The sequence below is a fragment of the Anoplopoma fimbria genome, chromosome 20 (assembly GCF_027596085.1).
Source record: "Anoplopoma fimbria isolate UVic2021 breed Golden Eagle Sablefish chromosome 20, Afim_UVic_2022, whole genome shotgun sequence".
Lineage (NCBI taxonomy): Eukaryota > Metazoa > Chordata > Actinopteri > Perciformes > Anoplopomatidae > Anoplopoma > Anoplopoma fimbria.
The window spans coordinates 2098687-2122489 of record NC_072468.1 but is presented as its reverse complement, the minus strand read 5'-3'; the positions used below and the strand labels follow the sequence as shown (position 1 = coordinate 2122489).

Genomic DNA, 23803 nt, shown 5'->3' with positions numbered 1-23803 from the left:
CCTGTTTGAAAAAAGCGCCGACGTTTGTCGGAGATATGAGAGGACCAGAGAGGAGACCGGGCGGTCGGAGATATATATATATATATATATATATATATATATATATATATATATAGAGAGATATAGAGAGAGAGAGAGAGAGAGATATGAGAGGACCAGAGAGGAGACCGGGCGGTGGTGCTCATGCAGCCCGCTGACAGCAGCCTGATCTCGGCTAGGCCTCTCCAGATGTGCCGCTGGCTCCGGTGTCTCTGTGGTTGTGGTTGCAGATGTAACACAAAACATATACATATTAATATTTTAATATTTTCTAAATGAAAACGAAAAAAGGCAGGGTTGTGTTTTATATCATATTTCGTTTTATTGTCAATATATATGACTGAAGATAACCGGAGTAAGCGGGACCGACGAGCTGAGTTGGTGACGTCGTGACGTTGGTGACGTCATCAAGTTCGCTGCTGTTCCAATTGCAAAATGACCGTACTGCGTCCTCCCGTCCTCGGGAGTTTGTACTCCCGAGTCGAACTATCCAAGTATGAACTTGCAAGTTTGCAAGTCCATACTTGACCATACTTGGTATTGAGAAACGGCCCTTGTTCAGGGTCCCAAAGATAAACAGGAAGACACAACCAAGACCAGCAGTAGTTAGAACAGCCATTGGCAGAGAGATACAGAGTGGGAAAACGCTGTGATGTTACCACACCTTACTATATGAATTAAGATTTATTTCAACAAAACCACAGTTGCTTAACAGTGGAAAAACCATCCAAGATATGTCTGAATTTATGAAGTGTGTTTTACAATGAGATAAAAAGGCAATTAAGCCTGTCTTAGTTCAGTGTAGAAGAGAAACTTAAATTCACAAGGTGTACCGTTTTCTATAAAGGTGTAGGAATATTTTCCTCCTTTAATATTTTGTGAGTACATCGTGTTTATCAGACGTAGCTTGTGCGCAATGATTCCTGGTACATGAAGGCACAGCCGGCATTGCTTCCCAATAGGAGATTCGCTCTGTCGATCAATAACAAACGCACTTTTACGTCTTCAGTGGTCTACATTTACCATCAGCACTGATTGGACATCAACATAAAAGCTGGCAAAATTTCCTTTTAACTTACTCCTTAAAACAAATGGACCTAGCAAAGTATAGTACACCTTCATAAAATTTAGAAGGAGTGCCTGCATCGTTGGGACTGATTCACAGTATCTTTTTAGGCTAAGATTACAAGTCAAAAGCACATGATATTAGGACCAAAGCAAACTGTTTCCTAATACCATAGCTAAGCAGCACCTATGAGAGGCATCCTAAATGCAAATTCAGGGGCCTTCGGACTTTCTGGTTCAAGAACGGCACGCACAAAAAAGGCCCTTTAACAGAAACCAAGATTACTTTATCTGTTACTATGACAACTAATGGCCTGAAACTAACCTGCAGTGGCAGGCTCTATGGAGCTGAGAAGGTGAAAACTGCTTCAGTCTGGAGCATCCATCCAGACTGAAGCAGTTTTCGGCACCATCAGTCTTTCATCTCATTATGCTATGACCATAAGTTAAATATATGTATAACATTTACTTTTTTTTTTAAATAAAATGATTACAACTTGATAAGGTTAGGTTTACCCACTTACTTTAAGCTCAAGTGTGAATCAGTGATAATATTTGTTAGGTGCTCACATTTTAGATATGTATTTGAATATAATTCTGTTAGAATGAAACCCCAAAATAAAGATAATCTTAGACCATGAGTCTGGGCAATTAAACCATTAAATCTATTTTCAACAGGCTAAGAGTTCAAATAGATAGAAAATAGACCACCACATTTAATACAGTATTTTGGAGAGGAGGGAGGCAGAAAACCTGTTAGAGGTAAACCCACATGGATGCAAGAAGAAAATATACGTTCCACAGAGAAAGGCCCCAGGCTTCTGCTTGATACAAACCAGGACCATCTCAGCTTCCAACAGTGATAAGCAGTGATCTGCCAAGTTGTCCGACTATTTTGTAAAATGGTATATTTTTTTGCCTTTTCTACTAAAAGCAAACAACTCTGTATTGGCAAACTAAATGTTCAAAGCGCTTTCCTAAATGTTGCTTACAGTTATATCTGCGAGCAGATTTTTAGCATTTTTAATAACCACATAACTGTTCTCAAATCAAGGATAGTCAGGTTTTCCTTATTTCCTCTTTTTTTGTTTGTGAAAGTAACATTCACTCCTCAAATTGAAGACATTAATGCAGTGTTTTGTGGGGGTCAACTTGGCTCTTATTTGGGCTGGTGGTATCAAGTGCAGCTTTTCATGGCAAGCTATCTTTCAATTAGTTTCCCACAATGTACACAGAATATCAAAGAAATTACACAGAAATACCAAGAAACAGAGACGCATAGATAGATTTTCCAGTTAACTTTACTCCTTAATTGAATGCATCAACTCAGATTTCTTAAGAAATATTTAATTACAACGTATTTTGAATGCATGTACAATAAACTTGCAACTTGAAAAAAAAAAAAATTCAACCCATTATAAATACAGGGAAATGTTTAACTGAAAAATATAAAATTATCTATAGTACACGATATAGAAATTGCCAACAGATAAAATGAGCAGTTTGAAGGCTATCTTACATATTATCAACAAAACTAAAGGCTATTTCAAAATAAATGTCAAACATCATAAATGATCATGTTTGATAAAAAATGACAGCGTTTATCCAAGACTTTCGATAAACATCTTATCCCATCATGCATTGTCTGTATTCATCACACAGAACGTTAAACTGCTTTACATAGGCTCGTCATAGATTTACAAACACTGTCAAGAAACTATCTGGCTCATTTAATCCCATACTCGAACTAAAAATATATACACTGCAAATAGAAACGCAGGAGGAGACTGTCTGTCATAAAGACATGAGCCAAGATCTTTGTCAGTATGTTAAAAGGGTCAAAAATACAAATTGGATCTAAATTGTGATATCAAGTGGAGGTACACAGTCAGATGTAAGGCATGAAAGGGATTTCAAGTTACTATAGCTAGCTATTCAAAAGACGGATAAGGTAGATGATTTGCAACAACCATTACTGAAAGGACCCAGCATGAGTCTGTTGATGTTCCTCCAGCAGGTGAGGAAAAGCGAAGGCTTTGTCACATTCTGTACATTCATAAACAACTTGGCCAACATGACTCTCTTGGTGCTGCTTCAGATGAGACCAATGGCTGAATGACTTGTAGCACATGTCACAGCGGTGCTGTCCAACTTCTTTTTGAGCGTGCAATCTCATATGCACTGACAGATCTTGTGCTGTATTGAAACTGGTGTGGCACTGGGTACATTTGAACTTGTTTTCAACGGATGGAGCCGCGTTTTTTTGACGATGCCTTCGCTCGTGCTCTTTGAGGTATCGCCTCTTGGCAAACGTATTTCCACAAAGCTCGCATACGAATGGCTTCTCATTTCGATGCTGTTTATTTTGATGCTCCAAAAGACCGCTTTTTGAGGAGAACTGCATTGAGCAAACAGGGCAATTATACAAGTCCTCTCCAGTAACGTCGATCTCCTCTTCCTCTCCTGCTGCTTGATAATCAGTAGGAGTGGATGTCTTAGCCGATGGATTTGATGAATGCTTACGATGGGAACAGTGGTGCTGTTTGAAAGCGTCTTTTCCCCAAAACCTCTGGCCACACTCCGTGCATTCAAATTCTGTAGCTGATGTCACATGACGGATCTCGTGTTCTTCAAGCTTACTTTTAGAGGGAAATGTCATTTTACAAGTTTTGCATTCAAAGGTACCATCAGGATGCGTGGGAAAATGACAACACAACTCAGTGGCACTGGCATAAGACTGATGGCAAACTGGACATATGAAACTGTGTGATTGAGCCACACCTGTACCTTCAGAGATGGGTTTCATTTCTGCTGCGGTATCACCATGGCTCTTCAGATGGGAGAGGAATTGCTGAGGGGTGGAAAAACTATTGTTGCATTGATTGCACGGATATTCACTATTAGACAATGATATGTGATCGTTGGTCCTGTGCTTTTTCAGGTGAGATGCATGCAGAAAATGTTTAGCGCAGTCTGAGCAGGAGTATGGCCGCTCTTTGGCTTCCATGCAACCATGCTCTGAGAGCTCCTCTGGGTCTCTGAAACGCTCACCACAAACACCACAGCGATATTTAAGTTCTTTGGGGGACACTGATGAGCTTTCAGAGAGGATAGCAGATTTCTCATGTTCTGCCCTTGAAATTGGGGGTGGTGAGCGTTCACTTGACTTAGAGTGGCTTTTCCGATGCTCAACTCTACTACTCTTGGAGATAAACACAAGATTGCATATATCACATGGGAAGTTCTCTTCACGGTGGGTGGACATGTGTTCTGCCAACTGCAACGGTCCTGTGAAACTGAAGTCACACTTGGAACAACGGTAGGGACGGCTCTTTCCATGAGTATGCTTGTGTTTACGTAGCGCAAAGAGTGAGACAAAACCCCTACCACATGCCTGACACTGAAATTCAGACTTGTGCATTCGCTGATGCTGCTGCAACTGGGACGCCTGGAAAAAACATCTACCGCATTCTGCACATTCATGTGGTTTTTCGCCAAGGTGACACCGCTGATGGTCCTCAAGACTTTCTGATGTTGGGAATGTCTTGCCACACACGTGGCACGGGAAGTATGGCGCAGAGTCCGAGTCGCTGTCCTCACTGCCGGTATTTTCATCCTCATCGCTTTCACCAGTTGTGCTGACATGATTGCTGGATTGTTGTTCAGAGCTGCTCTTTTCCTGTACAGTTCTCCCAAGATTCCTCTGCTCTTGTTGATGCCATCTTCTATAATGTCTTGCCAGTGATTTTTTGACTGAATAGGCCTTGTTACAGAAACGACAAGTAAACACATCTTCTGGATGCTCTTCTCTGTAATGATTACATAAAGATGGTCTTGTCCCAAACCTGTGACTACACAGTTTGCAAGCAAAACGCTTATTTGGGTCATGACATGTTCGGTGGATTTCAAGATCAGATGAGGTGTTAACAACCTTGGAGCAGTCAGGGCAAGAGTATTTCCCATCAGTTCCATGCATCTTCATGTGTCTTGCAAGATTTGCTTGACTAGCAAACTCCTGCCCACACTTAATACATGCATTGCGCCTTTTTGCTTGTTCTTGTCTTCCATGGTCTTCAAGGTGACTAATGAGCAATAAGCCATCTGTGAAGCTCTTATCACATTCTGAACATTGGTACTGCACAGCTTTCTTTTCTTTACTTGAGCTGCTTTGCATCGGTTTTCTTTCTGAATTTTCTGGGGATTCATCCATCAAGTCATCTTTGCAAGAGAAGTTGGTCTGCAAAACGCCAGTGCCACTTGATTCGGAGGCCTCTTTGAACACTAGAACAGAGTCATTTAGCACAAAATCAATCTCTGCTTTCAAAGGGACTTCCAACTGTTGGGTTGTACCGCTCTTTGAAATGCACCCATATCTACATTTCCTGTTGTGATTACGGAGAACACCTCTATTCCAAAAGCCTTTCTTGCATGTTTTACAATGATAAGGAAGCTCCATTGAGTGAACATGCAGATGACCAGATAGTCCAGCTTTATTTATAAAGGACATATTGCACTTTGGGCAGGACAATGAATTGGGGACCTTACTATTAAGATCTGTATCTAGTTTACAGATTAATTTAGCACCATCACTTAGCTGTTTATCACAACTCTCATCCAAAGGCTCGGTTTTGATGTTTGGTATATTTGACAGATGGTGTTGTAGGGGAGCAGTGGATATTGGTGGAACCTTTGTTTCCAGTTTGTGTGCATTTAAAAAATGCTCTTGAAGCTGTGAAAATAGCAAGAAGCGGGAACTGCAGTATGCACAAGAAAAGCCTTTTGGTGGGATTTTAGTGGTTGACTGTTGGCTCTGGCTTTTGGTGCACTTTGGGGAATGACGTTTCACGTAATCCTTCCTTATAAATCTCTGACCACAGTCGTCGCAGGCATATGGCCGCTCTCCTGTGTGCAGGCGGTTGTGCACACTCAATTGCCAGGTGTTTTGAAAAGCGCGGGGGCAAAAACTACATGTGTGTTTGTACTTTTTGTTCAAATAAGGTTGGATACGGTGTACAATTCTATTTCTCACCCCTTTAAGCGCCGTTGTCACATTTTCTGTTGGTGGATTAGTTTCCAGTGGCAGAGAAGCATTTGTTTCTTTGGAGAGAGTCCTGCACTTCTTCATCTTCCTGTGCTTTCTCAGAGACTTTTCATGAGCGAATGACGAGCCACAGCCTGTGCACTTGAATAATTTCGCAACATGGAACATGGTGACATGTCTGGAAAGTTTAGACTGATTGGAGAAGATCCTTGAACAGACTTTGCACTCAAATGTCTCCTGCTTTTCAGCAGCTGTAGGCATACAATACTTATTTTGCCAACCCTTGCCAACATCATCTAAACTGATTTTGGGAATGCAGACTTCCAATCGTATTTTTTTCCCCTTACAGCGAGTCTGATGTACTTTCAGGTGATCATACCTTGAAAAGCAGCTGTCACAGGCTTTACAGCGATATGGTTTCACTTCATTGTGTGTCAAAATGTGGCGCCTTAGGCTTCGTGATTTCATGAAAGTCTTTGTGCAGAATTTGCACTTTAACTCTGCTCCACCCCCTGTTTTTGGCTTTTGTGTTGCCTCACTGAGACTAGGCGTCTTTGACAATTGAGCTGCAGCATCACCTTTGACTTTCATCTGCCCCTCTTTGTGAACACCATCACAGAAAGCTTCATGCTGCAAACACTTTGTCTGATTTCCAAAACCATGTCCACAGTGCGTACATGCATAGGGTTTCACACGAGTGTGTGACACAAGATGTCTCAAAAGTAACGATCTGTACCTGAACCCCTTTGTACAGTGAGGGCATTTAAAGTGAAGCATCTTGGCTGCATTCGACTTTGGAGGCATTATGTCAGCATTTGGGCTCGTCTGTGAAATGCTTTTACAGACATTGCCATTAACAGATGATAAGCCAGTGCTGAGATCTGAAGTTCCTGTGCACCTCCTCTGATGTTGCAGTAATTTATTAAATCCAAAGTACAGCCCACATTTTGAGCATAGAAGCAGAGTGTTGGCCTTGTGGCTACGGTTATGATTTTTGAGGCGGTTTTTCTTATCAAATGTCCTTGGACAGTAGGAACACCGATGTGGCCATATCTTAGTGTTAGACTCCATTGTGACCACATGTCTGGTTTGAGCAGACAAACACTTCTCACTGTGAAGTTTTAGGTACAAGTCACGGAAAAACTGTCTTCCACATTTAGTGCAGGAAAAGGGCTTGTCTCCGGTATGTTTGACCATGTGGCGCAGCAAATAGCGGCGATTACTGAAATCATCTTTGCAAAATGGACACTGGTTTGACGAGGACTCAGATATATGTGTAAGACAATGTTTTCTTAGTACTTGGGCATCATTAAATACCTCTTTGCACAAAGAACACTGAAGCTGCTTTGGCCCACTCTGCTCTTTTACAGAATCCAAGGACTCCTGGGGTTTTAATGATGGTCTCTCTCCAAGTTGACGTTTCCTGTTCTCTCTCCTTCTGTGGCCGTCTAAGTGCCGAAGGAGATGTGCAGGATACTGGAACTGCCGATGACAGTCTGGGCATTGAAGCATTCCCCTTTTCAGATGGGAGCTTCTGTGCTGGATCAGTTCGCCAATAGTTGGAAGAATCTTTCTGCAGACAGTGCACTGTATCCTCCGCTGGTGAACGATTTTATGTCCAATCAGATATGCACGTTTTTTGAATCCTTTTCCACATTCCAGACAGCGGTATGGTTTTTCGCCTCTGTGACTGCGCACATGTTTCTCCAGTGACTGGGGTGTGTCGAAACATTCTCCACAAAACTTACAGCCAGGGGCAAGACTGCCAGTTGTCACAATTGATTTTGGGCAATCCTTATTCTCTTCAGTGTTTGAACTACTTAAAGTTGCTGGTTTAGACTTGATGGAGAAAACTGAATTCCTGTACCTAACCATTTTACCAGTGAGTTTAAACAGCTCATGTTTCTTCATATGTCTGTACTTTCCAGAAGCATGACAAAATACTGCAGGACAAAGGTTGCATTTGTAACGTGGCACAGGCTTGAGGGCTGTTAAAGCTGGGTGTGTTTTTTTTGCCTTTTCTACTTCCTCAGGCAGTTTTTTCTCTTCATCTTGCTTGGACTGGGTTTTCAGGTCAATTTCCTTTGTTTCTGTCTGTTTAACTTGTTTCTTTGATTTTGCCCTCTCTTTAGCAAGACGATTTACACACTCTTTGAGGCAAGATGTTTTAATATGTCTGTATCGGTTGCTTGATGAAGTGAAGGTAACATGGCACAAGGGACACCGATATTTACCGGAAATCTTTTCCTTCCCACCACATATGAAGTTTCTTACACAGTCACGCAAATGCCGAGCTCTGTTGAAGGAGTACTTGAAAAGCCGTGGACAGAGAGGACATTTATATTTTGCTCTTGTCTCATTCTCCACTTTTGGGGTTTTCTCACCACTGTGTTTTGTGGTACACCGACTTAATGAAACTGCCAGACTTTTTCCCTGGTGTGCGTTGCAGAAGTGTTTGTTGGATTTCTCTGCAGTGGAGAAGTCTTTCCCACATAAACTACCCAGATGAGTTTTAGAGATGTCAACAAGCTTAACATAACATTTAGGTAGATTTGGATAGATTTGTTTCTGTACACGGTCCTTTTGCAGCGGTGGTGTAGTTTCCTTGATATGAGAATCAGCATCAGAATTTGTACCTTGAAGTTTTGATTTCTTGCATCTGCCAGGTATGTGCTTGTGCCTTCGCAAGCTACTAGACTGTGCAAAGTAGGATCCACATCCATTGCACTTATAGGGTGTTTTGCCAGTGTGAGATCGTATATGCGAGACATATTGAGTATGTCTTGAAAATTTGAGTCCGCATCTAATGCACCTTCGGCCTTCAAGGCGTTTTCTTTTGTTCGGTAGGCTGAAGTCAGAAGAGAGCCGAGCGCCGTCTTTGGTCACACAACATACATGTTTCTCTGCTGGTTCATTCCTCATCAGGTAGAGATTACAAGCCATGCAAAACTGGAAGTTTTGCACTGAATGGCAACAATGGTAGTGTTCGATTAGATGATCAACATTGTGGGTTGTGTGTTGGCAATCGGCGCAATGATAAGAGTTACTCGCTCCATTTAGTGACTCTGATGTCTTCAATATAACAACAGGTTGCAGGCGTTTTCTCATTTTGTTAGAGGATTTAAGTTGAGGTGCTTGTCCTTCTGAATAGTTCATGCTGTTACTGTCAGGTCTGGCCATAGAAGTGTCTTCATAGGGACTTGTGTCAAGTTCTGTTTCATCAGCATCACATGAAGAATCTTCTCTTGACAGTGGTTCACCATAGAGGACGCCAGACAAGGACGGCTCATCTACAGATGTGTCCAACTCTTTAAACAACTCTGCTGCATTTTCAGCAACATCTCCATTAAGGATTCCTTGTTCTGGAGCCCCCCAACTTTGATGTTGTGACTGTTGCTGATCTGGAGAAGAGGTTACATTTTGATTCTCTTCTGGACTTGTCGATTCCTTTTCTACACAGGTAGTTATTTCTGTGCTTAAGGTGTTTGACTGTGAACAAGATTCTAAACCATTAGAAACACTTTGCTCTTTACTGTCACCAGTCAGAGCAGTGTCACTACAATTTGGTGCTGAGGAGGTCGGGGTTCTCTTTTCTGGTAAACTTGTCCATTCCGTTTCCAGACAGGGATTTACGTCTGTGCTTGAGCCGTTTGGCTGTAAGCATGATTCGACATTAATAGCGACACCTTGCTTGTTGTTGTCACCACTATCAATACGAAGACTAGTGACATCCGTGTCACTACACTCTGGATCTGGAGATTTGGCATTTGTATTTTCTGCTGCACTGGTCCATTCTTTTTCTAGACAGGGATTTACATCTGTGCTGGAGCTAGTTGTCTGTAAGCAGGGATCGGAATGACTTGCAACACGTTGCTTATTCTTGTCACTGGTATTGTTGAGATAACCATCTCTCGTCACAGCAGGGCTCAAACAAATATTGTCCTGTGCCACACTTTTGGAAGACTGGTGCCCGGATAACTGCAAACAGGATTTAACATCATTATTTTTACTTTTAAAGGTACTTGTGAATTCCCCCAGTTCATGAGTGGCATCTGTAGAATCGGACAACTTGATGCACTGATGATCTGTAGACTTTGAGGTATATGACTGAATTTCTCTCTCACAGTTGGTCTCCATAGTTTCAACTTGACCATCAGTAGAGTTGGGATTTAGGGATGTCTGCTCATCAAAAGTCTGTTTTTCTAATGAACTTGATTCTCTTCCAGGGACTTCACTTTTGTCCTGCTTGTCCTCTCGCACATTTCTATCTTGATCATCTGTGGAAGTAGGATCACAATTTTCTTGGTTGAATGACTCCTCAATTTCCTTTCTAAGAACTTTTTCGCCTGAAAGATCTTGCACATTGTTGGAGGTTATCAGGATATTTGGCACAGCTGCAGCAATCTGCTCTTCCACATTGCCGTCCAGGTATTGTATTCCATCATCAGTCAACTTTTCATTGCCACTTATCGTGATGTTTGAATTTATTCCTTGTGTGAGATCTCTTTCCACATCCATCTTTTGTTTCTGATCTGGGCAACCATCATAATCATTTCTGTCCGTGACAGTCTTTCTCCTTGTAGTTGTCACCATGTTAGTAGTAGTAAAGGACTGGTTGTTTCCTTTGTAAGCTTTGACAGTTTTTTGGGGACATTTTATTTTGTCTTCAACTATGTTTTCTCCTGCCATCATCACATTTGATGTACTTGGCAAAGCTACATTAGTCTCTGACCTATTAGGGCACAGACTCTCAGTCGGAACGGTCATATTTACAGTATCAGTGAAAAGCCATACTGATGAGCTGGGTTTTTTAGTAACATCAGTTTTAAGTTTTGGAACTGAATTGCCTGCCATAAATTTACAGGAAGGCCTTGTTTCAACTACATCTGCATCCGAGCAGCTACTGACATCTGAGTAGCTCTCAAGAAGTGATGTAGCTAGCATTCCACAGTCTTGCTTAAGTTCTTGTAAATCTGTCGCAAAAGATGAAGGAAAAGATCCAGATGTCGATAATCCATCTGTGGCAAAATCTGAGATTTCATTATTTCCACATCTTGGCAAGTAATCTTTTCCCATTTGTTCGCCATCAGCTTGCCATGGGGTTTCATTGCCGTAATTTTGATAAAGGCAGTCTGAACTGGGGTTTTCCATACTGGAATTTGAGTAATAGTTTGGGTTGAAGTTTGAGTTTGTTGCAGAGGCTGCATGTGAAGCCTCTGTGCCGGGGAAGTCATGATGTCCAATGAAGTTCTCTATATGTTGGGAAAGACTTCCCTCGGACTCTGATGTCCTTGTCAAAGTGCTTGGTTCTGATGATAGAGGTGGAAGGTTATGGAAGTATGAATCCCACCCATGAGCCATTCTCTGCCAGGATTGGAAGCTTTAGCTTATTTTGCCCAATCCTGAAAACACAAATAAGCATTGTATTACAAAAGAGAAACTTCAACCATTAGCACGTTCAAAAATGACACAATACTAGACAAGAAAATTCTGACCTTAAGGACTAGGACTATCCAGGACGATGTTTTACATCTGCAAAGAAACCTGGAAAAATATATCTTGATTATTATTATTGTGAACATTTCACAAGGCCAATGAAAAAAATCTCATCTACAAATGCTGACAAAATCAAATCTAAAAATTAATTTCTGATCAGGTACAATGACATGAAACAAGGGGTGCACTACACAATTCCCCACTGTAAATCCCCCAGTTAAAATGCTTTCCCTTATAGTTGTGGAGGAGTTTATTAGTACCTGAGTCTTGCAGCCATGTTACAAATATACAGAATATGCATCTGTTTAAGTAATTCATCATCCAATATACCAAACATTTCCTTGTTCCAGCTTGTCAAAAGTGAAGATGTGTTCCTTTTTCCTCCCGTTTCTTTTCATTTTTGAACTTTTGACTGAACAAAACAAGCAATCTGAGGATGTCACCTTTACCATATTTCATGGCTATTTTTTGTTGACATCAAATAGAGTATAAGTTAAATTAATTGATAATGACATTTTTATTAGTCTCCTTTTTCAAGGTTGCCCGGGGTGAGTTGGACAAGAACTGGGATTGAATTTTTGCGATTACATGTAATTGGGAGGCTCTTCAAGTCTCAGGGTTGGATCCTGGGGAGGGCTCTGCTTGGGGAGTCAATAGCAAAATAGCTGGAAGACTTCACTGAACCAGAGTGGTGCTTTGTTAAATCGACCTCTAGTCATGTATTGTCCAAAACACAATGTAAGCATGAAGTAATTAATGATGGTACTTGGTACCCAAACACTTTAAGCTTAAGATTGAACAGACTAAGCAAAGCCACATGTGTTGTGAGGGTGAAATAGGATCACCTGGCATTTTCCCTATCCCAGGGGAGGCTGGTGACTTTTAATCCGAGCGGACCATGTTCAAAGCCTACAAATGCCTGTGCATCTGTCATCCAAGAACTATTTGGTGGTCATCAGCAGTGAAGGAAGCCATCAGGCTAAATGAGATGGCCTTTCAGGCATTGCTAACCTTTGGAACTACTGAATCTACAAATAGATAGATCAAGAGGCCGGAAGGGCTGTAGCTTCCATTGTTGTAGAAGCAGAAATTTGGGTATGGGAGGGGTTTGGGGAGCCAATTGAAAATTAATTAAGGGTGGTAGAAAGAGGAGCAGAGCGCTGCCTCCTCCAAAAATGAGTAGAACATTTTTTTGTAAAGTTTTGCTGTAAAGTAACCCATATTTGGCAAGGTGTAGCCTTTGTCATATCTGAACTTATCAATAGGAGTCTTAAAAATATATGCAATGCTTTTTTATTAGCTTATGTTAATTTAATGCAATGGAAGCCTTAAGATAAATCACATTTATAATTTTCTTTAAAACAAGAATTTCTCAAAGACAATAACAAGCACACACAAACTTAACTAATATTAAAAAAACGTTTGTACCTTGTGTTAAAGTCTGCTGGCATTTAAATCTTCAAAGATGTCAATCCTGGCCGTCTGTAAAAGGGAAAGAAATGCAATTATTATTATTACTGTTATAACATGTTTTGCAATTTGTTTTTACAAGATTTTAAATGGCAGTGTTGGCTATCGATCCACACAAGACGGAAATCAAGGCTTATGCCTATTGCAATGGGTAAAGCTGTTACACCTAGGTATGCAGTATAGGGTATCGGTTACAATACAACCGCACCCGATACCACTATGGCAACATGACATTTACCCACTCGTCAGTTGAGCCTGATAATCTGCCCGGCTGCAACGACAACCCGATGAACGAACCATAGTGGTTAAATTCATAATGTATCGCCAAGTGCAGTTTATGCGCAAAACAGACCCCAGTTCACCCGTTTGGGAGAGTTAGCAGCCACAAGTTACTTGCACACCCAGTAGATCTCCACCAAATCAATTAGTTTAGCTGTAAGGTAGTCAGCAGTTTGTCTGCTTGGCATAATCTCGTCAGGGTTTCGCCAGGGTATTGCAAGCAAAGCGCTGCGTCAGCGAGTGTCCGGCCAAGAGACAGAGCGTGTGTGACTAGGAGTATGAAGTCAGCAGTAACGTTATAGCTGTGAACGCAGCAGCGCAGTGTGTGTACAGTTTATTGGTCTGTGAATGAATGCTACAGCTCCTTGGGAGACCCAGGCTCAGGTCCTGTGTCTTGATTGCCACCTGCTGATTTAAGTGGAGGGGGTTAGCCCAGAAGATAGCATCAGCTCAGGTGGGCTGACCTTTAAGGAAAACCAGCTATACTCCTTTAAGTAACAGGCCGCTCCTCTGAGTTTGCTTTGCTTTTCAGCTTCCTTCTTTAAACCGTTAATCAGATAGCCTGGTCCAACAGTTAATTATGAACTTCCCTGCTGCTCTGTATGTTTCAGGAAATGCCAGCAACCGCATCCTATTTTTTTTTTTTTCAATTTAAGTACTCATAGTGGTACCTCGGTATTGGCAAGTACTTAAAAGTAAGTACTTGTACTGAAAAACAGTGGTAGAAGTGCATCCCTAGTTAGACCTGTACAACACGTCTACCCTTACGCTCTTGACAATCTAACCATAACCTTACCTGAGATTTAATATGGTTGATTGAATATGGATGGTAAGAAAAGCTCAATCCAAGATCAATGCTCTTAAAAAAATGTTGTCTGACAACTAAAAATGGTCCTGCTCACAAGGGACACAGTGGGCTAATACGGCACTGTGGTTCCTTGAACCAGACGAACTTCAGCTACTGTCGGGGAAAAACAGAGACTTTTCTTCATCATCGGTTTTGTGCTTCACTGAGACCCTATGTGGAATGATACCGGACTCTGTGCTCCAGCTGGCAGGCTTCCAGCTGTTCAGAGCAGATTGTGACACGGAGCTCTCAGGCATATCGAAGGGTGGAGGAATCTGTTTTTACTCCAACAGTGGCTGGTGTAACGACTTGACAGGGATTCTGCAGCACTGTTCTCCTGATTCGGAATCTTCTATTATAAACTGTAAACCCTTCTACTCCCCCCGTGAGTTCGCTTCATTCATACTGGTCGGTGATAACGTTCCACCGCAGGCCAACGTGCAGGAGGCCCAGCGCCCACCAAATTCTGTGTGTGAAGCGGACCAACCCGGACTCTTTAGTAATGGTTCTTGGCAACTTTAAGAAAATCTCTGCCATGAACTCCCTAAATACAGACAATTTCCTAAATGCACAACCAGAGAGATTCCTGCATACAGGCAGAAAATAAAGCTCTGTAAGCCTTTTGTCAGGATATCAAAGCAGTTGAGGGGTGAGGCTAGGGAGGTTCTTCGGGCGTGCTTGGACTGTACAGACTAGGATGTATTTAGGACTGCTACCAACAGTGAGTACACAGAGTCTATGTCGCATACATCAGCTTCTGTGAAGACAGCTGTGTTCCAACAATCACCAGGTTGTACGACATACCCTGGATCACAGCTAAACTCAGACAGGTGGCTAGAGGAACAGGCATTTAGGAGTGGGGACAAGGACATAAACATTTATACGTTTTGCATGACGGTGATGGATGCTAAATGACTCTTCGAAACTGCATCAGCAGCTCTCAGCAACTGACTCTGCTTCTGTCTGGGGAAGTCTCAAACAGATCACCAACTATAAGCCTAAAGCCCCACACTCCATGAGTAACCTCCGCCTGGCAAACGAGCTGAACTAGTTTTACTGTCGGTTTGAAAAACATAGAACAGTCCTGACCCCATACCCCATGACACCGTAGCCCAGCTCTGGACCACCAGGTCCCTCTCCCCAAACTAAACAGGGGCCTGCGTCTCACAACCATCTATCCCATAGCCCTCATTTCATCCTCCAGCATCTGGACTCCTCAGAACCTACGCCTGGATCCTGTTTGTAGACTTCAGTTCTGCATTCAACACCATCATCCCTTCACTGCTGCAGGACAAGCTATCGCAGATGCACGTGTCCGACTCCACCTGCAAAGGGATCACAGTCTTCCTGTCTGACAGGAAGCAGCATGTGAAGCTGAGAAAACATGTCTCAGTTTCTCGGACCATCAGTACCGGTTCCCCTCAAGGCTTTGTCTATCCCCTCTTCTGTTCTCCCTGTACACGAACAGCTGCACCAGTCCGTCCTGCTCCTGAAGATTGAGGATGACACCACCCTCATTGGACTCATCTCTGGTGGTTATGAGTCTGCCTACAGGTGGGAGATTGACCATCTGGTGCCCTGGTGCGGATTAAACAACAGAGCTCTGCGCTATAAAGACAGTGGAGATGGTTGTGGATTTCCAGAATAACCCATCCCCGCCTGCCCCCATCACCCTGTGTGACTCCCGCATCCACGCCGTGAAGTCCTTCTGCTTCCCGGGCTCCACCATAACCCAGGACCTCAAGTGGGAGCTGAACTCCATCACCAAGAAGGCTCAGCAGAGGATGTACTTCCTGAGGCAGCTGAAGAAGTTCAGCCTGCCAAAGATAATGATGGTGCACTTCTACATTGCCATCATTGAGTCCATCCTCTCCTCCTCAATCATCGTCTGGTATGCTGCAGCCACTGCCAAGGACAAGGGCAGACTGCAGTGTATCATCCGCTCTGTTGAAAGAGTGATTGGCTGCTTTCTGCAGTCCCTCCATGACTTGTTCGCTTCCAGGACCCTGAGGCGGGCAAGGAAGATTGTAGCAGACACCTCTCACCCTGGACACATACTCTTAGAATTCCTTCCCTCTGGCAGGAGGCTGCGGTCCATCAGGACCAAGACCTCATGCCACAAAAACTGTTTCTTCCCGTCGGCATTTGGGTTCATCAGTAAAGCCCGGGACCCCAACGGACTCAGACTAATACTCTTATTTGTTAACCATATTTTAAAGTAAATTTAAAACGGAGAAGGGAAGTTGTGTGGGAGAACTTGGGGCAATTGAACACCAGACGAGCTGCAGCTTTCTGGACAAGCTCCAGAGGTCTGATGGCCGACACCGGGGCTCCGGCAAGTAGTGAGTTGCAGTAGTCCAGGCGGGAGATGACCAGAGCCTGGATGAGCACCTGCGCCGTCTCCTCAGTGAGGAAGGGGCGAATCCTCCTGATGTTGTAGAGGAGGAATCTGCAGGAGCGTGTGACCGATGCAATGTTTGCTGAGAACGACAGTTGGTCGTCCAGGGTCACACCCAGATTCCTCACAGTCCGAGTTGGCGTCACCACGGCATCATCAATGGTGATGGACAGGTCTCGGTGCGGGCAACCCTTCCCCGGGAGGAACAGTAGCTCGGTTTTGTCCAGGTTGAGCTTTCGCCATCCACTTCGAGATGTCAGCCAAGCACGCAGCAATGCGTGCCTCCACTGCGTGTACCTCTTCTTACTCTGCCTGAAACACTTGCTCCTCCCTCCAGAATAACCCAGTCTGCCCTGATTGGTCAGCTAGCCAACTCTGTTCTGACCATTGTACTGGACGACCATGACCATCTCCACACCAGTGCACCGGTTACGTGCAGATATGCTAGCTACACAACTCCAACAGATCACAGTCTTGATCTCTAGCTACACATTTGACAGCACAGCATCAGTAATAGAAAACAGTATGTTGTACCATATTTTCAGACAACAGATTTTTAATGGAAATACACGGTTTAAGTAATAATAAAAGATAGACACTGCATGGGTAAAAATTGAGAGAAAACAGAAAATTAAGGGAGAGAGACAAGGAATGGTCCCAGCCATATTGGAACTGGGGGCGTTCCATTTAATGGTTAGCACTTTAAACCCCTAGGCCATGACTGCGCACATTGTTGGTGTATTTCAAGCACAGTGTTCTATAAAGTATTACTTTAGCAGAAGTCAAATAGGGCAGACTAGCCAGCTCCATGACATAGCCAAGTGCATGACACAAAACCATCAAGCAAAATGCTCCAAGTAAGTAGCCTACCGTTCAACAAATGGTTATCAAAGCTTAAATAGCAATGAGAAACATTGCTCCTTGTACATAACTTTGTTCATGTTCTTTGGCTCTCCTTTTTCATTTAGTTTAAAACCAAAGAATCGCCAAATAGGCGCATTTGCATTATCTTTGCTCACAAGAGCGGACATCTTTCCTGCTTTTATGAGCGATGCAGCACTGTGTTCTTGTTTCTGTAATTATCACAGCCCTTAGTCCAAACGACAAAATGTATTGAAAACAAGATAGATTTAATCAGAGACTAGATGGAAGCTAAGCTAACCCAGCTAGGCCCTAAGGCTATTCCACCACCCAATCTGCTCCTGGCTAACTTCCCGTCACAAGAGGAAGGTGATTGCACTACTGTTTTTGTTTTGTTATGTTTTTACTTGTGTAGCGATTGGGCTAAACCTGCATTTTGTTGTACCCTGTGTTGCATAATGACAATAATTGATCCTTGAATCCTTGATATTGGATGGGTGCATAGACTTACACACCCGATCCAGCATTTCAGGCTGTATGGGAGGCATTTCTGACACTGGTACAAACGACTCATTTTCTATCAATTAATCCATTGACTATTTTACAGATTAGTTGATTCATCTAAACGATACATTTTCCTTCAAGAAAATTAAAGTGAATATTTAATTTAAGTTAATTTTATTTTGACAAACTGTAGGCTATGTAATTGTAAAATGCAGCACAAAACAAAGCAAAATACACTTCCACTGAAATCTTAAATAAAGATTCTGTAATACAGCATCAACAATATGCTCCCCCTCTTCCTTCAGTACACTTACTCCCATTTGTAATCAAAAGTGATATACCTTGGAATTTTTATACAAAGCAGCATAAATTGACATAACACACCAGCTCTCTGACATCGAGTGTGGGCTCCGGCTGGTGCAGATGAACTGCTCCCATTTCTCCCTCCATGTCAGAGCACACGTAGCTCTGACATGGAGAGCTATGTCAGAGCTACATGTGCTCTGCATTCGTGCACCATTTCAGGACACAGCAGCAAAAGGCAGATGAATGGCACTCGGTGTCCCTCCATGCCACAGCACACGGACCTTCCCTCGTGTATCTGCTCAGAACACACTGGCTCCATTAAAAACAGATGCATCTTTTCAGCAGACAAAGCAGAGATTGCTTCTGAAACATGCTGCAGCGCATCTGGTAGGATATATAGGGTAGTCGAGTCAGCTTCGGTGGCCGCATTGCAGCCAGAACACCTTGTGTGAAACCATCGTCATAATTAGCCCAGCTTTCCAGCTCTACACCAGGCGTTAAATCAAACCTACCACTGTTTCCCAATAAGAATCTAGTATCTCAACAAAAGATACTGGTGTCTAAAAACTGTATTGACGGGAGGCAGAGGAGAACAGCGCAGGCGAGGCATTAAGGCCACTGGGGCCGATGGTCATACAATTTCCAAAGGGGCATCAAGGCCATACAGAGGGGCAACAAGGGCCATGACTACGGCTGAATTTCCTGCCCTGACTGCGGCACCAAAATGCGTGGCGATAAATTTTGGGTAAACCTGAATTATAAGCTTCTGCACCTAAATGAAAAAGTGCAACCAATGTCAAAAGTTAGTCTTCAGCCCTGCCAAATGTTTCAGTACTATGAATTCATTCTTTGATTCAGTAGGATTGATGAGGAATAAATGCAATGGAACAACAACTGATGACACAACCAGGATGACTGGACAACAATATGAGACTGTGAGAACTGTTCTAGGAAAAAGGAAAGAAAAGCAACATTTTAAAATCAATTCATACCCTTTAAACTAAAAAGGGTTTTAATTGAAATCAAACACTCTTCCTAAACTTGTTCACAAGATATTTCGCAAACGCTGATCTATAGAGGAAACCATGAAGTGCATCTTTGGATGGATGAGTCCTTGGTAGCAAAGGACAAGGTGCCAGTGCAACACAAAACTCCTTAATGTTGTCAAAGTGGTGAGCTATATTCAAACTGAGCTCAGAGAACAGAAGATGTGTGACAACCCGAGGTCTGAATCAGAGAAATCAAGTGGGTATCTTTAAATATCTTCCAAAAAGTCCAACTCTGTTTTGTTTACACCTTTTTCTTGCTCAGCTGCAGTGGAGGGATAGAAACATGAGGAAGGAATTCTGTTCTATAAAAACACAAGGTGGCATACAACCCCAGTCAAAATACCTGCACACAGTTTTTCATATAGGCTCAAATACCTGAAATGTTTGTTTTTTCACTTGACTTTATGAACAAATCGGTATAAGCACAACATGGTAAAAAGTGCCATTTCAAATTATCTTGGCTGTGTTGTGTAGATGAAGGGACAGTTGAGTACAAGGAGTTGATCAGGCATCAGCACATGCCAACAGCTGGCTGGGCAAGGTGATTCCTGGTTGTCATGGTGGCAGAGCTAGCCGCATCTCCCTCCCACGTATTGAGTGCTATCTGCACCTGCAATAGTTGTTGAACTGCTTGGACTTGACCAGAAACGCAGAGGCAGCTAGAACAGTGCCTTTGACATCTGGCAATGGTGTGTAACATACTCAACAGCAAACAGCAGATTACCGAAAAATCTTGTAATCTATACAATAGGATGCCTCTTATATTTTAATCTCTCTTCATTTTGATTTGATGATTTACAGCATTTCTTATAGGAGCAACTATGTTTCCATGGTGTACAACGCACAAGGACTGAACAGCATTAAAAGCTAATACTATATTGCATAAAATCTGATCCGTAACCAAGGCGATCTTCTTGGTAGACACGGACGACAACTGTGTCCTTCTCTATGCCCTTGCTTGTTGCTGTTGAACTGTGACATGCTATTTCGCCTCTATGCCAGCTCTGGTCTTGAGTGGTAGGATTGAAGCAGGTCAGTTAGTGCACACCACGTCATGGCTTATTTTTTTATATCAACTGCCAACTAACTCCACTTCCTTGTAATAAAGCTAGCAGGTACGCAAGATCTGCTTGTGATGAGATTGCAGAGTAGTGTTCAAAAGGGGATGGCTAAATCAAACTGCTGCACAGCGATGAATACAGCAAACCTCATATAGCTTTATACACAATTATTCAATAGAAAAGACAAAAAGACCACTACAAACACCCAGATGATAAACGATCACATTGACCGTAAGGATTTACCAGCCACTTCACCAGCAGTAATAACTGATATGATTGCCTTGATGGGAAGGTTACACAGCTACATTGACAGGCACACCACTTTGTGTTACGTTAAATAAACTGTAGTGAATTACAAATCCTTCAAACTGCCGTGTACCCATATGACAGTGGCGCAAGTGTCTTTTTAAAACAAACAACAACACTAATGTGCCCTAGCCCAACATCAGCCAAAGCCAGGCAAATCAGACCACACATAGATTGCCTACTAAATGGAGAGCAGGGCTCTCTTGATATCAGATTTTCACAACACTTGTGGAAATGACTTACACTCAAAATAAAAGTGTTTATGAGCAGATCAGCCCTTTACCTGGTTTTGTTTTACAGGCATATTAAGGTAACACTATATGACAGAATGGCAGAGGCTGGTGGATCAGAGACTATCTGAAAAAAAAAGGGTCTGTGGTGGTTTTTGCACTCTTCTGATGTGGTGTCCCTCTTTACCTACCTGGAAAGCAGACCTCTGCCACAGGTATATACACTGGGTTAAATGGTTTCCCCATTTAACCCATCATCACCCGCCACTTAAACTTTGCCAGACTAGTGAATTGATATGAAAAACACATTATCCAAGATAATGAAACTAGTTATGTAGAATATATTTGTGCAAAATGATAGGACAGATTATGCATAATTTACTTTAGAGTGACAATTTTGTTACTGTAGAGTTTACTGAGCATTTTTAATAAACTATTTTTAAAGCAATTAAGCCACAGGTCAACAGAGCTCATGGACTTATAAATGATAAGCAGCAGGTGTACGAATATCACCAAAACTTTATTAATGTAAACATTTTCATTTAACAGTTTTATTCTCGGTGATCATTTGGATAGAGATGAGCATTTAAATCACCCCATGTTGTCCTGATTGTCACATTGTAAGATCTATCTAAGTTCTATCTTTATTTTGTTGTATAGTATGTGTATTTATTGTCTGTGTCTGTGTAGTTGTATAGTATGTGTATTTATTGTCTGTGTAGTTGTATAGTATGTGTATTTATTGTCTGTGTAGTTGTATAGTATGTGTATTTATTGTCTGTGTAGTTGTATAGTATGTGTATTTATTGTCTGTGTAGTTGTATAGTATGTGTATTTATTGTCTGTGTAGTTGTATAGTATGTGTATTTATTGTCTGTGTAGTTGTATAGTATGTGTATTTATTGTCTGTGTCTGTGTAGTTGTATAGTATGTGTATTTATTGTCTGTGTAGTTGTATAGTATGTGTATTTATTGTCTGTGTAGTTGTATAGTATGTGTTTTATTGTCTGTGTAGTTGTATAGTATGTGTATTTATTGTCTGTGTAGTTGTATAGTATGTGTATTTATTGTCTGTGTAGTTGTATAGTATGTGTATTTATTGTCTGTGTAGTTGTATAGTATGTGTATTTATTGTCTGTGTAGTTGTATAGTATGTGTATTTATTGTCTGTGTAGTTGTATAGTATGTGTATTTATTGTCTGTGTAGTTGTATAGTATGTGTATTTATTGTCTGTGTAGTTGTATAGTATGTGTATTTATTGTCTGTGTCTGTGTAGTTGAGCTGCTGCAACACTTGAATTTCCCCATGGGGATCAATAAAGGAATATAATAATAATAATAATAATAAGATGCTCAACTTTTAGCCAGCCAGGACACACACACACACACACACACACACACACACACACACACACACACACACACACACACACACACACACACACACACACACACACACACACACACACGGTAAGATGCAATCAAAACACAAACAATCTCAGCAGCAGTGGGGTTAGCGACTCTAACCACGTGTTTTAAACACACACTGATGATGTTCTGGGTGAAGCTAGCTAGCTACCTCAGCCTGTAGCATCGTGCTAGCTAGCACTGATAACCAATGGCTCCTCTGCAGCAGGACCTCTTACCACATCACAGCCGCTCCTCCACTCCCAAAAGACGGTGCTTTCTTTGTCAGTGTCCGAAGAAAAGCGTCTGTCCTCCTTCTTCTTTTTTCCTCTTTCTGGAGGAGGGACACGATGGAGAATCCTTGTCCCAGGACGACGTGGTCTAAACGTGTCGTGCCCCTGGTAGCGTCAAATCCAAATCCGACACCATTCTCCTGTATTTGCGCAAATTCAGACAATGTGTCCGAAATCGTGCGTAAGTTATACAACGGTCTGGTTACGACCAATAACAAGGTTGCAGGAGCTCCGGGAGAGCCCGCCCCTCCACTTTCTATGGCTGACACAGCCGGGAGCCTGTCGGGGCAGCAGCACGACTCCTTCCGGGCGACCGCACCACGGTTCCCTTCAGCTGCTCCTGCAGGCAGGACTACTTGTTCTGGCAGTGACTGCACAGGTCAGAGGAGTCCTAAGTCGGGCTTTGGCACTCCACTCTGTTTGTGTTACATGATCAACGTTACTGGGGGTGAATCCATCAATCTGGCAATGCCTACTTGTCTGCTGGACTAGATGTAGTTGGTCCTTTAAAGGGTTAAGTTGCATACCACCATTTTGTGTCCAAGGCTTGCAATAAAATGGCGCCACCTTTCCTTGTCCTGGTCTATCACATGACCCCCTTGGCTGGTTGCACATAAGAACCACTCACCCTGGAGAAGAACACATTGTTTTTGAGAAGAAGAAAAAAAACTATATTTTTATGTAAGGGGTGAACAGGACCCTCTGAATATGTTCATATGATATTCTGTAACCAGAGCATTTCCTCTACTGCATTTATGAATCAGGTTTACTTGGATTTTACCTTAGAATATGCAGATCAGTGAGTCATTGATCCTACGTCACTGAGTTTATTTAAGTGTGTACAGTTAGATAACTGGCTGCATTTTGGCAGTCAATTACGACCGCACCACGGTTCCCTTCAGCTGCAGCTGCTCCTGCAGGCAGGACTACCTGCTCTGGCAGTGACTGCACTGGTCAGAGGAGTCCTAAGTCGGGCTTTGGCACTCCACTCTGTTTGTGTTACATGATCAACGTTACTGGGGGTGAATCCATCAATCTGGCAATGCCTACTTGTCTGCTGGACTAGATGTAGTTGGTCCTTTAAAGGGTTAAGTTGCATACCACCATTTTGTGTCCAAGGCTTGCAATAAAATGGCGCCACCTTTCCTTGT

The 23803-nt window shown here is 42.4% G+C and overlaps 1 protein-coding gene across 1 annotated transcript; it reads right to left on the bottom strand.

Annotated features, from left to right (window-relative positions):
- Window positions 1-2469: 2469 nt before the first annotated feature.
- Window positions 2470-22886, bottom strand: znf1035 (zinc finger protein 1035). Its single transcript, XM_054622249.1, has 4 exons — window positions 22599-22886; window positions 13070-13123; window positions 11641-11689; window positions 2470-11547 (listed from the first exon to the last, which is right to left on the bottom strand). The coding sequence occupies exon 4, from the start codon at window positions 11504-11506 to the stop codon at window positions 3077-3079; it is 8430 nt and encodes a 2809-aa protein (XP_054478224.1). The 5' UTR covers window positions 11507-11547; window positions 11641-11689; window positions 13070-13123; window positions 22599-22886; the 3' UTR covers window positions 2470-3076.
- Window positions 22887-23803: the final 917 nt, after the last annotated feature.

Excerpts from the sequence above, each read along its gene's own strand:
- znf1035 (XM_054622249.1), bottom strand. The coding sequence starts at position 11,506 with ATGGCTCATGGGTGGGATTCATACTTCCATAACCTTCCACCTCTATCA.